Here is a 12,817-nt window from a genome sequence, read left to right as displayed (position 1 = left end):
TCTCTCCACCTCCTGAACATCCCCTCCCCTCCCCCCCTCCTGAACATCCCCTCCCCTCCTCTCTCCTCCTGAACATCCCCTCCCCTCCCCCCTCCTGAACATCCCCTCCCCTCCCCCCTCCTGAACATCCCCTCCCCTCCCCTCCCCTCCTGAACATCCCCTCCCCTCCTCTCTCCACCTCCTGAACATCCCCTCCCCTCCCTCCCTCCTGAACATCCCCTCCCCTCCCCTCCCCTCCTCCTGAACATCCCCTCCCCTCCCCTCTCCACCTCCTGAACATCCCCTTCCCTCCCCACCCCAACATGGTCTGCCCCAGGCCCCCTCACTCCCACAGCCCCCCTTGCCACTACAGCCTGCCCCCGGCCCCCCTTACCCCCACAGCCTGCCCCCGGCCCCCCCCCCCGCCATTACAGCCTCCATAAACTTTCCCTTCTTGTTTGGGGGGACAGCTGGAGGGTGGTGGACACCAAGTCCTAGCTGTCCCTCTCGTGACTCAGGCCCTACCCTGCTTTGTGAAGCCTCATGCGCTCTACTTGGCCCCCACCCGGACCCCAGCTGATTCAATCCAGGGCGGGGTGCGGGCCCCAGCCAGTTCTTCTCCGTCTCCATGCTGCCCGCCCTCCGGTGCAGGGCGCCCTGGCCTTCCAGGCCTGGGGTCCTGGGGAGCAGCCGGCCCCTCCCATCACCTGCTGCTTCAGCCAGCTCCTCTGGAACCTTCACCCAGACCCCCCTCAGCCAGGTCCAGCAGGCAGACCTCCAGAGGCCTTCCCATCCCTCACTCAAAGCCATGGCCCCAGTGCCTCTAAAACAAGAGGACCCTGAGCCCCCCGCCTCACCCATCTCCAGCCTCACCCCCGTCTCCAGCCTCACCCATCTCCAGCCTCACCCATCTCCAGCCTCACCCCCGTCTCCAGCCTCACCCATCTCCAGCCTCACCCATCTCCAGCCTCACCCATCTCCAGCCTCACCCCATCTCCAGCCTCACCCATCTCCAGCCTCACCCCCCATCTCCAGCCTCCCCCGTCTCCAGCCTCACCCCCGTCTCCAGCCTCACCCCCGTCTCCAGCCTCACCCATCTCCAGCCTCACCCATCTCCAGCCTCACCCATCTCCAGCCTCACCCATCTCCAGCCTCACCCCATCTCCAGCCTCACCCCATCTCCAGCCTCACACCCCATCTCCAGCCTCACCCCCCATCTCCAGCCTCCCCCGTCTCCAGCCTCACCCATCTCCAGCCTCACCCCCGTCTCCAGCCTCACCCCATCTCCAGCCTCACCCATCTCCAGCCTCACCTATCTCCAGCCTCTTCCCAGCTTCAGCCTCACCCATCTCCAGCCTCACCCATCTCCAGCCTCACCCCATCTCCAGCCTCACCCCATCTCCAGCCTCACCCCATCTCCAGCCTCAACCCCCATCTCCAGCCTCACCCCCGTCTCCAGCCTCACCCATCTCCAGCCTCACCCCCCATCTCCAGCCTCACCCATCTCCAGCCTCACCCATCTCCAGCCTCACCCCATCTCCAGCCTCACCCCCGTCTCCAGCCTCACCCATCTCCAGCCTCACCCATCTCCAGCCTCACCCATCTCCAGCCTCACCCCCCATCTCCAGCCTCACCCATCTCCAGCCTCACCCATCTCCAGCCTCACCCCATCCGCAGCCTCACCCATCTCCAGCCTCACCCCATCCGCAGCCTCACCCATCTCCAGCCTCACCCCCCATCTCCAGCCTCACCCCCCATCTCCAGCCTCACTCCCCATCTCCAGCCTCACCCCCCATCTCCAGCCTCACCCCCCATCTCCAGCCTCACCCCATCTGCAGCCTCACCCCCATCTCCAGCCTCACCCATCTCCAGCCTCACCCATCTCCAGCCTCACCCCATCTCCAGCCTCACCCCCATCTCCAACCTCACCCCTCTCCAGCCTCTCCCCATCTCCAGCCTCACCCATCTCCAGCCTCTTCCCAGCTCCAGCCTCACCCCATCCGCAGCCTCACCCCATCTCCAGCCTCACCCATCTCCAGCCTCTTCCCAGCTTCAGCCTCACCCCTGCTCTTCCACCTGGGAAGGCCAACACACCCTCAGGGCCACAGCCAGCGCCACCCACAGCCCTGCAGTGGGGGTCCGCCGCATGGAGCCCAGGGTGTCTGGTGTCCTCCAGAGAAGGCAGCACAGACCGCAGGCGTGGCAGCCCTGGTCCCCCACTTGTGGAAGCCCAGCGGAGCCTGGCCCCGGGAGGGCTCCGCGGATGGCAGCAGAGAGAGGGCCCGTGCACTCTGCCCGCCTCTTCCTCCTCCCTCCCTCGCGCTCCTTCCCCAGCCCCCACGGTCCCAGACCAGCACTGACAGCACAGGCGCTCCTGCTATGGTGCAACAAAGCCCGGAGGCCAGCCAAGCCCTGGCAGCTGGCCCCCAGCCCATCCCGCCACTCCCCAACCCCCTCCTCACCCGCCCTCCCCACTGCCCTCCTCAGCCCGGAGCAAGACCCTAGGAACACCTCCCGCACGGGTCCCATGCACACAGGCCCAGGCTAGACTCAGCTCTGTCCAGACAGGACACATGCCACAGACGACACTCGGGGCAGGCCGTGTGCAGCCTGCCAGTACAGCAGCCACAGCGGCGAGGGTGCAGCGTGCCAATGGGGAGGTGGCAGGGAGCACCCAGGGCGGAGCACAGCCCGGCCCGGGGACGCAGCCAGCTGCAGGGACCGTGCTGGCCGTGAGGCGGGGGCCAGGGATGCAGCCAGCTGCAGGGACCGCGCTGGCCATGAGGCGGGGGCCGGGGACGCAGCCAGCTGCAGGGACCGCGCTGGCCGTGAGGCGGGGCCCGGGGACGCAGCCAGCTGCAGGGACCGCGCTGGCCGTGAGGCGGGGGCCGGGGACGCAGCCAGCTGCAGGGACCGTGCTGGCCGTGAGGCGGGGGCCGGGGACGCAGCCAGCTGCAGGGACCGCGCTGGCCGTGAGGCGGGGCCCGGGGACGCAGCCAGCTGCAGGGACCGCGCTGGCCGTGAGGCGGGGAGGGACAGCCGCACTGCCTGTGCCGGGGACCTCTGATTTCTTTCTCCAGCTTGCCTGGCGAAGATGGGCAAAAGAAGCCCCCGCGTCTAGGAGGGCCTGTGAGGGCGCAGTGCCAACCCCACCCACAGGGAGCGGAGAGCCGTGGGACCTGGGAGGAAGACACTGCAGCTTGGCCTCCACCGTGGGGGGTCCAGGGAGGCACAGAACCCCAGGCCTGACCCACAGCTGCCCTTCGCCATCCTGGAGACGGCCGGAAGGGAGCCTCCTGCACTGGCCAGGGCTGACTGGGACGGGGCCGCCACTCCCTGAGCAGCTCAGCAGCCCCACCGAGCCAAGGGCTCCGCTTCCAATCTCCACGCCCTGGCCACCTGGGTGGGCACTCTAGAACAGGGAGGAAGGGCCACGCGAGCAGGCACATTACCCAGGACGGGGCGTGAAGCTGCTCTCGCTGCCCCTGAGGCCTGGATGGCTTCTAAGGCAACAGGCTGGGGGACGCAAGCCCGGAGAGAGACTCCAGAGGCAGGCCATCCAAGCAGGGCCTTCGTGAGGGCGGCCATGCTGGTCGGGGAATTCTCACCCAGGATCTTACTCCTGCCCTGGACGCAGGTCCCCCAGGACACGGCAAGCCCCGCAGCCAACAAACTGCTCCGTCGTTTGTGTGGCCAGGGGTTGGAAAGGAGGCAGGGTGAGGAGGCTTCAGCTCTAAGACAAGGCGGAAGCAGGCCAAGGAAAGCAGACAGACTGAGGACAGGGATCCGCAACAGGAAAGCAGAGCAGAGCAAGGGAGGGGAGCTCACACTGGGTCAGGGAGAGAAAGTGGGTTCATGGGCCCAGGCAGGGGGCGCAGGGTGCCCAGCATGAGGACCACAGGGTTGGTGCTTTGGAGCTGGTAGACCATGAGACTCCCAAGGCCTAGCCCTCCCAGCCCCACGGAAACAAGAACCACGCGCGCACGCGCGCGCACGCACACGCACGCACACACACATGGCTTTAGTCCCATGCATGTCCTACCTGGAGGCCCCGTAGGTTTGAGTTTGCGAGCTTTCAAGTGTTTTCACACACACACACACAAAGAGAGAAGAACCAAAATGGTTTAAAGAACGGGATAAGAAAAATGAAAATGAAAGAGAAAATAGTCAAGGGAAGTGGGGGAAACAAAGAACAAAGAAAATTAGCACAAGGCTCCATCCTGGGCTGCAGCCTGGCTGGGGGCACGGCGCTGGGCTCCCTGGTGTGGGAGTGGACTAAGGGACAGCCAGGCACGGCGCTGGGCACACTGGTGTGGGAGTGTCCTGAGGGCCAGCAGGGCCAGGCACGGCGCTGGGGGGCAGTCTGCCCTCTGGTGGACGGGGAGGAAGCTTGGCCGTCTCAGCCTCTCGCTCACCTAGTGCAGGGACAGCCGTCAGGAGGTAGCCACCCAGAGGGGCTCTGTGCCCAGCACTCAGGCCTCAGTACCTAGTCTAAGCATAGTCCAGCATTCGCGGCTCAGTGAGCGCTGCCTCCTTTGCCCCGCTGGCCCACAGGGCCCATGGAGGCTGCCCTCCATGCCTAAGGAGGCTTTCTTCTTGCTGGTGTCCCAGGCTCTGTCCTAGAGTCCCTGAGGATCCCCAGACAGTGGCTGATCCTCGCTGGACAGTGGAGTTCTGGCCCTGGCTGACCCTTGCTGGACAGTGGGGTCCTGGTTCTGGCTGACCCTCTCTGGACAGTGGAGTTCTGGCCCTGGCTGACCCTTGCTGGACAAGGGGGTTCCTGGCCCTGGGCTGACCCTCTCTGGACAGTGGGGTTCTGGCCCTGGCTGACCCTCTCTGGACAGTGGGGTTCTGGTCCTGGGCTGACCCTCTCTGGACAGTGGGGTTCTGGTCCTGGGCTAACCCTCTCTGGACAGTGGGGTTCTGGTCCTGGGCTGACCCTCTCTGGACAGTGGGGTTCTGGTCCTGGGCTGACCCTCTCTGGACAGTGGAGTTCTGGCCCTGGCTGACCCTCTCTGGACAGTGGGGTTCTGGCCCTGGCTGACCCTCTCTGGACAGTGGGGTTCTGGCCCTGGCTGACCCTCTCTGGACAGTGGGGTTCTGGTCCTGGGCTGACCCTCTCTGGACAGTGGAGTTCTGGCCCTGGCTGACCCTCTCTGGACAGTGGGGTTCTGGCCCTGGCTGACCCTCTCTGGACAGTGGGGTTCTGGCCCTGGCTGACCCTTGCTGGACAGAGGGGTTCCTGGCCCTGGGATGACCCTCACTGGACAGAGAGGTTCCTGGCCCTGGCTGACCCTCTCTGCACAGCGGGGTTCTGGCCCTGGCTGACTGTCTCTGGACAGTGGAGTTCTGGCCCTGGCTGATCTTCACTGTGGCTAGCCTCACCCCTGGGCAGCCCCAGCCCCTGCTGAGGACAGGGCCTTCGGCCTCACACTGTGGGATACCTGCTCCTGCAGGGCACAGTGCCAGAAGGATCTAGTGCCCAGACCTAGGGCCCTCTGGGAGAGGCCTGCCTCCTGTCCCTCACAACACACACAGCAAAGGACAAGAAATGGGGGCGAGAAGCAAAAGCCACGTACTACAAATCAAAGAACAAAACCAATACTGTGAAAGAAACCACACTGAATACTTGTTTGAAAAAGACATACATTTTAACAAAAAAAATCAATCAACATAACAAAATGGAGTTTCACATCGAATTAAACAGTTGACAAAATTAAAAAGCAAAGCATGGGTGCCGGCGCGGGAGGTGGTACCTGTACATGGGGACGGTGACCGTGCGTTCGTAGTACTGCCACGTGGAGTGCAGGTCTGTGCGAGACAGGTTGGTGGCGTAGAACCTCCAGGCAGACTGCGGGGGGAGACAGGGCGGTCAGCATGGCTCAGCTGGACAAGGACCACCCCTCTCCGAGCCCTCACCCTACCCGTCAGGCAGCGGAGGCTCTAGGAAGCCTCAGTTTACCCTTAGAAGAACAAAGTACCACCAACACTGGTGTGAAGAGAGGGTCTCAGGGCTTGGGCCCGGCTCACAGTGGAGAGCATTCCCCACCTGACATTTGAGAGGCCTGAGCCCTCTCTAATCCTAGAGGCACACGGGGCAGGGAGGGGTGGGGCAGGGCAGGCGGTCCTGACCAGACAGGCCCGGAGCCTGACACTTAGCTGGTCTGGGCTTCTGTTGTCTACACACCACCTAAAACCATCATCGCAGCCATCACTGCAACCTGCGGGCTCGCAGGACCCCTGGGGCTGCCCCATGGGTCTGTCCTTCCTTGGGAATCGGAACCAGGTCACAGGCCCTCAGAAAACAGCTGGTTCCTATAACTGAAACTTCAGCACCCAGCCTTGCAGAAAGCTCAGCTCCTATCTGCTTCTCTCCCGCAGAGACTGCACCCCTACCTGCCCATCAGAGCCAGGCTAGAGATGCCCTTGATGCTCTGGGAACAGCCCCGGTGCCCAGCCTCAGTGGCACAGTTGGTCTCTAGACCTGCAGGCCTCTGGGTCAGCTCAGAGAGGAGGTTCATGGTTGCTATGCGGGGTTTCTCATTCCCTGCTTAAACCTTTAGCCACAAGCACTTACAGTCTTTTTTTTTTTTTCCATTCTCAATAGCAGGGTGCGATTGCAAGTAGTTCTGTTCTTCATTCTCTTTCACAACTAGCGAACAACCATTTGGTGTTTGACGGTGAAAGAGAAATGTAGGCACCCAAGGCCAAAACCACAAGCATGACAACTTTTAAAAGAAAGCTGGTCCTGGACAACCAGAGAGCCTGGAGACAACTCTCGGCTCAAGGGGCCTCTGCACCTTCCTGCCTCTGAGCTGGAGCTGGCTGTCTGCACTCCGGCAGGATGGGGCAGTGACCACAGCTCAAGCTTGGGGCCACAGCAAGATCTCAGGTGCTACTCACTACTGGAGCAAAGACACGAACCTCAAACCCCACAGCTGTACAACAGGTGTGGAAGGGATCCACCTCCCAGGGTGCTGGGAGGCAGCCTGGGTGGCTGAACACCTGCTGGGGACAGGGCCACTCAGCACCACCACCACCTGGGGCATCTGTACTTCTTCTGCACTGACCTGCCTGTCCGTGACTAGGCCTGGACAAGCTCCTGCAGGGGAACAGGGCCCCAGCCCCAGCCAGGAAGAAACCTGGGGACGCCAGCCTCAGGCCAGGGCCGCGGCAGGCCCTGCTTCTGGGCGGGGTGGTGCTGCACGGTCATTTGGGCCCTGTGGGGCCATGACTGACCTGGATGAGGCCGGCCGCTGGGTTCCGCCGCTTCTCGAAGTGCTTCTGCCGGTGCTGCTCCTGGACTTTCAGGGCAAAGCCAGACCCCAGAATGCCCTGCAAGTCGTGAGGTGAGGCCAGGTCTAGGGAGCTGCTGTGTCCCCGGCATGCTGGTCCATACAATCCGGCTGTGTAAGCACTGCCTCCCACCCCCCAGTCCCTCAGCACCAGGGACCAGGCCTGGGGAACCCAAGGGAGGCTCAGGCCAGCAGGAAGCATGGCAGTACCCACAATGAACCCAAGAGGGAGCCCCCTTCCCTGCTCTGCCACACGGCACCCAGGCCAGCCGCCAGATGCTGCTGTGGCCCACATCCGCAGGCTTCCTCTCCCTCCGAGCAGCCTTGGTCTCAGGGCCCTGACAGAACTTCATCTGCTGGAGAGGCCGCTGGACCAAGGGGCGCCGGGGAAGCAGGGCCGCCGGGCCACGTCTGGGTGGCACTCTCCACTGAGGGTCGTGAACTCCGTCCCAGGCCCCCACATCAGCGGGGTGAACCACGGAGCGCGTGTGAAACCCCGTCTCCCCCCAAGGCAAGATGAGGCCCTGGGCTTACAGCAGGCAGAGCGAAGAAAGAGACGCCAATGAGGGTGAAGGTCGCCGCCAGGAGCCGCCCGTTCCAGGTCTGAGGGTACTTGTCCCCGTAGCCAATGGTGGTCAGGGTGATCTGAGGGGCAGAGGGTGCAGGTCATCGGATACCCCAAGCTCCAGCAGCACCTCTCGCGGACCCGTGGGGCCTGGGCTGCACAGCCACAGACCTGCCTGCCTCTCCTACAACACCCCGACTAGGGCGAAGCAAGCTCAGGGTCTGCGCTGGCCGCTCTGGAAGGGCAGCCCCCAAATTCTCTGCTCCCCATTTTCTCCAGGAACGAGTTTTCCCCCGGTGCAGAGCACAGAGGCATCTATGCCCTGTAGGTGGCTGGCCCGTGGCCCTGGACTGCTCTGGGGCGGGGAGGCGGGCATAGGAAGCCCTGAGCAAGCCTGGTCAGAGCAGAGGAAGTGCGTGAGGAACCTGACACAGTTACGGCCGGCTGGGGCCGGCTAGAGGCTGCAGAGGCCAGAAAAGAGAGCGGCCAGGCCCAGTCCAGTGGTGGCTGCCAGGAGGTGAGCGACTCCACGAGAAGGTGCGAGAAGGGAAGGCTGGCCTGTGTCCTGGTATTTGGGTACATAATTTCCTCAAGGAGGGGCCACCAAGCCTCCTTGGGTGATCACAGAACCCTGCCTGAGGGAAGAGAAGGCGGGGGACACGCTAGAGTCTCTGCCACCGCCTGACCATGGTCTCCTGGCTGTGAGCAGGAAGTGGGCCCGGGAGCTTCCCGTGAGACGGTCTCGGGTGGCTGGGGATGGGCGGGTGCAAGCCGGGGCTGTGCACTCCCGTGCGGGCCGGGCCCGGGCTCCCGCTGGCTTTCAGTGGTCACAGGAAGTGCCCTTGAGGTGAGCCTTTGCGCTGGCCTCACCCCTGGCAGCCCACTCCATCCTCCGTCAGACCTCACGATGATTAACGGTCACCACAAACACACGGCACGGTGGCCTCCTCCCTGGGGAAGCCACCCATCTGCTTCTCGGTGGCTCCAGCTACACAGCGCCTGGCTGGCCAACCGCCATAGCACCTGGGCCAGCACGTTCAGGGCTGGGATCGGGGACCGGAGTACCCGGCAAGGGCCACTCAGAGTGCCCAGCCCCCAAGTGGAGTCCAGAAGAGGCCACAGGAGCAGGCCGCTGGCACACAGGCGAGCGATGCACAGGGTACGGGCGGCTGTGGCACGGGGCAGCAGGGAGGCCACCGAGAAGGCTCTGCCACGACGGACCGGGTCAGCCTCAAAGGCTGAGCCCAGAGTGTGGTGCCCCTTCCTTCTCTCTCTCTCCTCTCTCACTGTGGTGGGCAGGACGGGTGGGAGCCAGGAGCAGGCAAGCCGAGACCTGAGGACCAGGACTCCAGAAACCACCACAAGGCCAGGAGAGTCTGGCCCCTTGAGGCTCGACTCCCAGCTTCCTCTTCCCACTGTGCTCAGCCTCCACCTCCTGCACTTTCTCCTCCCCTACCCGGGTGAGCCAGAGGGGTCCACAGGCCTCAGTGACGGGTGAGAAGATGCCAGCGTCCACCCACAGCAGGACATGATAGTGACAGGCCAGCAGCAGGCATCTCCAGGAGACAAGAGCCCCACAGCAGAGCAGCAGGAGGCAGGGGGTGGCTCTGGGTGAGTGGAGGGCCACAGAGCAGGACTTACCAGGCCCCACCAGAGTGCGTCTGCATAGGTGTCAAAGTGGTCATTCTCCCCCTTCTCTGCCAGGTACACCAGAAACGAGGCTAGGATGAGGCAAAGGAAGCCGATGTACCAGGCAGTCACCAGCTCCTGAAAGGCAGACGGGTCACCCTCAGCCTGGCCCGAGCAGCGGACAGCCCAGGAGCCGTCCCCAGGCCCGCCTCTCCAGGACTTTGCAGGGTAGATTATCATGCAGCCGGGGTGGACCCTCATGGGACTGGTGGGAGGGCTAAGCCAGCAGGATCGGGGGCGCCGCGAGGACTACGAGCAGCCACAGTCCTTCACCTGTGCACCTCACAGCCGGACACCAGCGGCCCGAATCTGTGCCACACGTGGCCCGTCAGACGGCACCGGGTAAGATGAGGCCCAGGGGCCTCGTTCTCAGCACCAGCGCCACAGAGGCAGAGGAGAGGGTCTGGGCCCCAGGGAGCCGCGCTAGCTGACAAGGGCCTCATGGGAAGATGACTGGGGGGCGGGGGCACCACGGGTTCCACGCACCTCACCCTAACAGAACCGGTCTCTGCCACTGGGGCGCCTGGGACCCCCTGAACTCAGGTCAGGTGGCCACAACCGCCCCACGTGTCACATGGCCCGCAGCCACTGTAAACCACAGCTTAGACAGTCACGAGGCACTCAAAACCAGGGAAGGGGACACAAGCACCCAGCAAGTGGCTCCGAGGACAGCTGCGCAAGCTAACCTTGCAAAAACACTTTCTGGGGGCAAGTGACAAAGATGGGTTGAGTTGTACAAAGAAGGAAGGGGCTCGTTTGTCTCTGATCAGCCTCCTGACTCCAGTCAACTCACTGGCTGTCTCCACGCCCCCTGGACTCCTGGAGAAAGCCCACAGTGGTGGGGAACTTGGATGGGTGGATGGTAGCCCCCAGGGCCTGGGGTGGGAGGACAGCAGCCCCCAGGGCCCGGGATGGGTGGATGGCAGCCCCCAGGGCCCGGGGTGGGTGGACGGCAGCCCCCAGGGCCCGGGGGGGGGCGGATGGTAGCTCCCAGGACCTGGGATGGGTGGACGGCAGCCCCCAGGACCCGGGGTGGATCAACAGCAGCCCCCAGGACCCGGGGTGGATCAATGGCAGTCCCCAGGACCCGGATGGGTCGATGGCAGCCCCCAGGACCTGAGGTAGGTGGACGGCAGCCCCCAGGATCCGGGATGGATGGACAGCAGCCCCCAGGGCCTGGGATGGGTGGATGGCAGCCCCCAGAGCCTGGGATGGGCGGATGGCAGCCCCCAGGACCCGGGATGGGTGGATGGCAGCCCCCAGGACCCGGGATGGGTGGATGGCAGCCCCCAGGACCCGGGATGGGTGGACGACAGCCCCCAGGACCCGGGATGGGTGGACAGCAGCCCCCAGGACCCGGGATGGATGGACAGCAGCCCCCAGGGCCCGGGGTGGGCGGATGGCAGCCCCCAGGACCCGGGATGGGTGGACGGCAGCCCCCAGGACCCGGGATGGGTGGACGGCAGCCCCCAGGACCCGGGATGGGTGGACGACAGCCCCCAGGACCCGGGATGGATGGACAGCAGCCCCCAGGGCCTGGGATGGGTGGACGGCAGCCCCCAGGACCCAGGATGGATGGACGGCAGCCCCCAGGACCCGGGATGGGTGGACGGCAGCCCCCAGGACCCGGGATGGGTGGACGGCAGCCCCCAGGACCCGGGATGGGTGGACGGCAGCCCCCAGGGCCCGGGGTGGGTGGATGGCAGCCCCCAGGACCCGGGATGGGTGGACGGCAGCCCCCAGGACCCGGGGTGGGTGGACGGCAGCCCCCAGGACCCGGGATGGGTGGATGGCAGCCCCCAGGGCCCGGGGTGGGTGGACGGCAGCCCCCAGGGCCCGGGGGGGGGCGGACGGCAGCCCCCAGGACCCGGGATGGGTGGATGGCAGCCCCCAGGGTTCGGATGCGTCCTCAGGGCTCTGGACCACGCACCTTACTGTGCGCATAGACCACTGAGCCCAGCAGCTTCCAGGTGCCCCCCCTCCGGTCCATGCGGATCATACGCAGGATCTGCAGGAAGCGCAGGCTCCGGAGTGCAGAGGTGGCGAAGACATTCCCCTGGGAGCCAGCAGCCAGCACAGCGATGGAGGCAATGAGCACCATGATGTCTGCAGAGAAGGGGCAGGGCTTGTGAGGGGAAGGCACCCCCCTGCCCTGCAGAAGGGGTGGGATGGCCAGAGTTCCAGCAAGAGGGACGGGCCCGCCTGGCCAGGCCCGCAGCATGCTGCCCTACTAGATGGTCGCCTGCCCATAGGGTCCAGGACCAGCTGCTCAGCACTTGGTCCCTCCAACAGCTAGGCCACATTTGCCAGGGGAGAGGTGAGGTGAAACTTCCAGAAGGAGCAGGGACTTTCCCTCTCTCCCAACCATGATGGCCTACACAAAGGCCAGCTCCTGCCCCCGCCCAGCAGCCACCCCCCCCCAGACTCACCAATCACACAGAAGGGCTTTCTGGCAAACTTGAGCCTCCCCCTCCAGCCTCGGTACCGGCAACAGCAGCCAGCCGCCCAGATCCTCACAAAGTACTCCACACCAAACACCACAATGGTCACGATTTCCTACGGGGGTAGGGGGTGGGGAGGGCACAGCTGAGGCCTAGTGGGGTTCCCGTGTGGGGTTCCCAGCCCAGGGACAGAGCCTCGGGCCACAGGGCCCCCAGCTCCAGCCAGTGGAGCAGCAGGGGCCAGGCCTTCCCTGCAGAGACAGCCCTGGAACCTGGCCAAGTCATGGCCTGAACCACCCACCTCCCTGAACCTCCCTCTCTTGTGGTTCAGCCTGGTCTGAGAGTGGGGGTCTGCTTGACCAACTGGGGGAGGACTTCTCATTTGGAGAAATCTGTCCTTTCTAACCCTGGGCAGGGGAGGGCTGAGGGTGGGACCTCTGCAGGGGAGGGGAGGGGAGGGGAGGGGAGGGGAGGGGAGGGGAGGGCTGAGGATGGGAACTCTGCAGGGGAGGGGAGGGGAGGGCTGAGGATGGGAACTCTGCAGGGGAGGGGAGGGGAGGGGAGGGCTGAGGGTGGGACCTCTGCAGGGGAGGGGAGGGGAGGGGAGGGCTGAGGGTGGGAACTCTGCAGGGGAGGGGAGGGGAGGGCTGAGGGTGGGACCTCTACAGGGGAGGGGAGGGGAGGGGAGGGCTGAGGGTGGGACCTCTACAGGGGAGGGGAGGGGAGGGCTGAGGGTGGGAACTCTACAGGGGAGGGGAGGGGAGGGCTGAGGGTGGGACCTCTACAGGGGAGGGGAGGGGAGGGCTGAGGATGGGAACTCTGCAGGGGAGGGGAGGGGAGGGCTGAGG

General features: G+C 64.9%; 1 protein-coding gene across 9 annotated transcripts in view; it reads right to left on the bottom strand.

Annotated features, from left to right (window-relative positions):
• LOC138837770 (potassium voltage-gated channel subfamily KQT member 2) overlaps positions 1–12,817 on the bottom strand; it is a 58,621-nt gene that overhangs the window by 22,959 nt on the left and 22,845 nt on the right. For 5 of the 9 annotated variants that reach the window (XM_070036752.1, XM_070036757.1, XM_070036753.1 and 2 more), the window contains exons 3-9: positions 11,958–12,084; positions 11,459–11,634; positions 9,481–9,606; positions 7,809–7,919; positions 7,219–7,314; positions 5,736–5,830; positions 4,022–4,051 (exon numbers count right to left, since the gene is read on the bottom strand). In XM_070036752.1, coding sequence (XP_069892853.1) covers positions 4,022–4,051; positions 5,736–5,830; positions 7,219–7,314; positions 7,809–7,919; positions 9,481–9,606; positions 11,459–11,634; positions 11,958–12,084 — 761 coding nt within the window. The remainder of the gene's footprint in view (positions 1–4,021; positions 4,052–5,735; positions 5,831–7,218; positions 7,315–7,808; positions 7,920–9,480; positions 9,607–11,458; positions 11,635–11,957; positions 12,085–12,817) is intronic. The other 4 variants (XM_070036758.1, XM_070036760.1, XM_070036754.1 and 1 more) reach the window with 1 other exon arrangement.

This window comes from Dipodomys merriami, unplaced genomic scaffold, assembly GCF_024711535.1.
Source record: "Dipodomys merriami isolate MVZ:Mamm:240054 unplaced genomic scaffold, mDipMer1.0.p SCAF_275, whole genome shotgun sequence".
Lineage (NCBI taxonomy): Eukaryota > Metazoa > Chordata > Mammalia > Rodentia > Heteromyidae > Dipodomys > Dipodomys merriami.
This window is presented reverse-complemented; position numbering and strand designations above follow the sequence as displayed.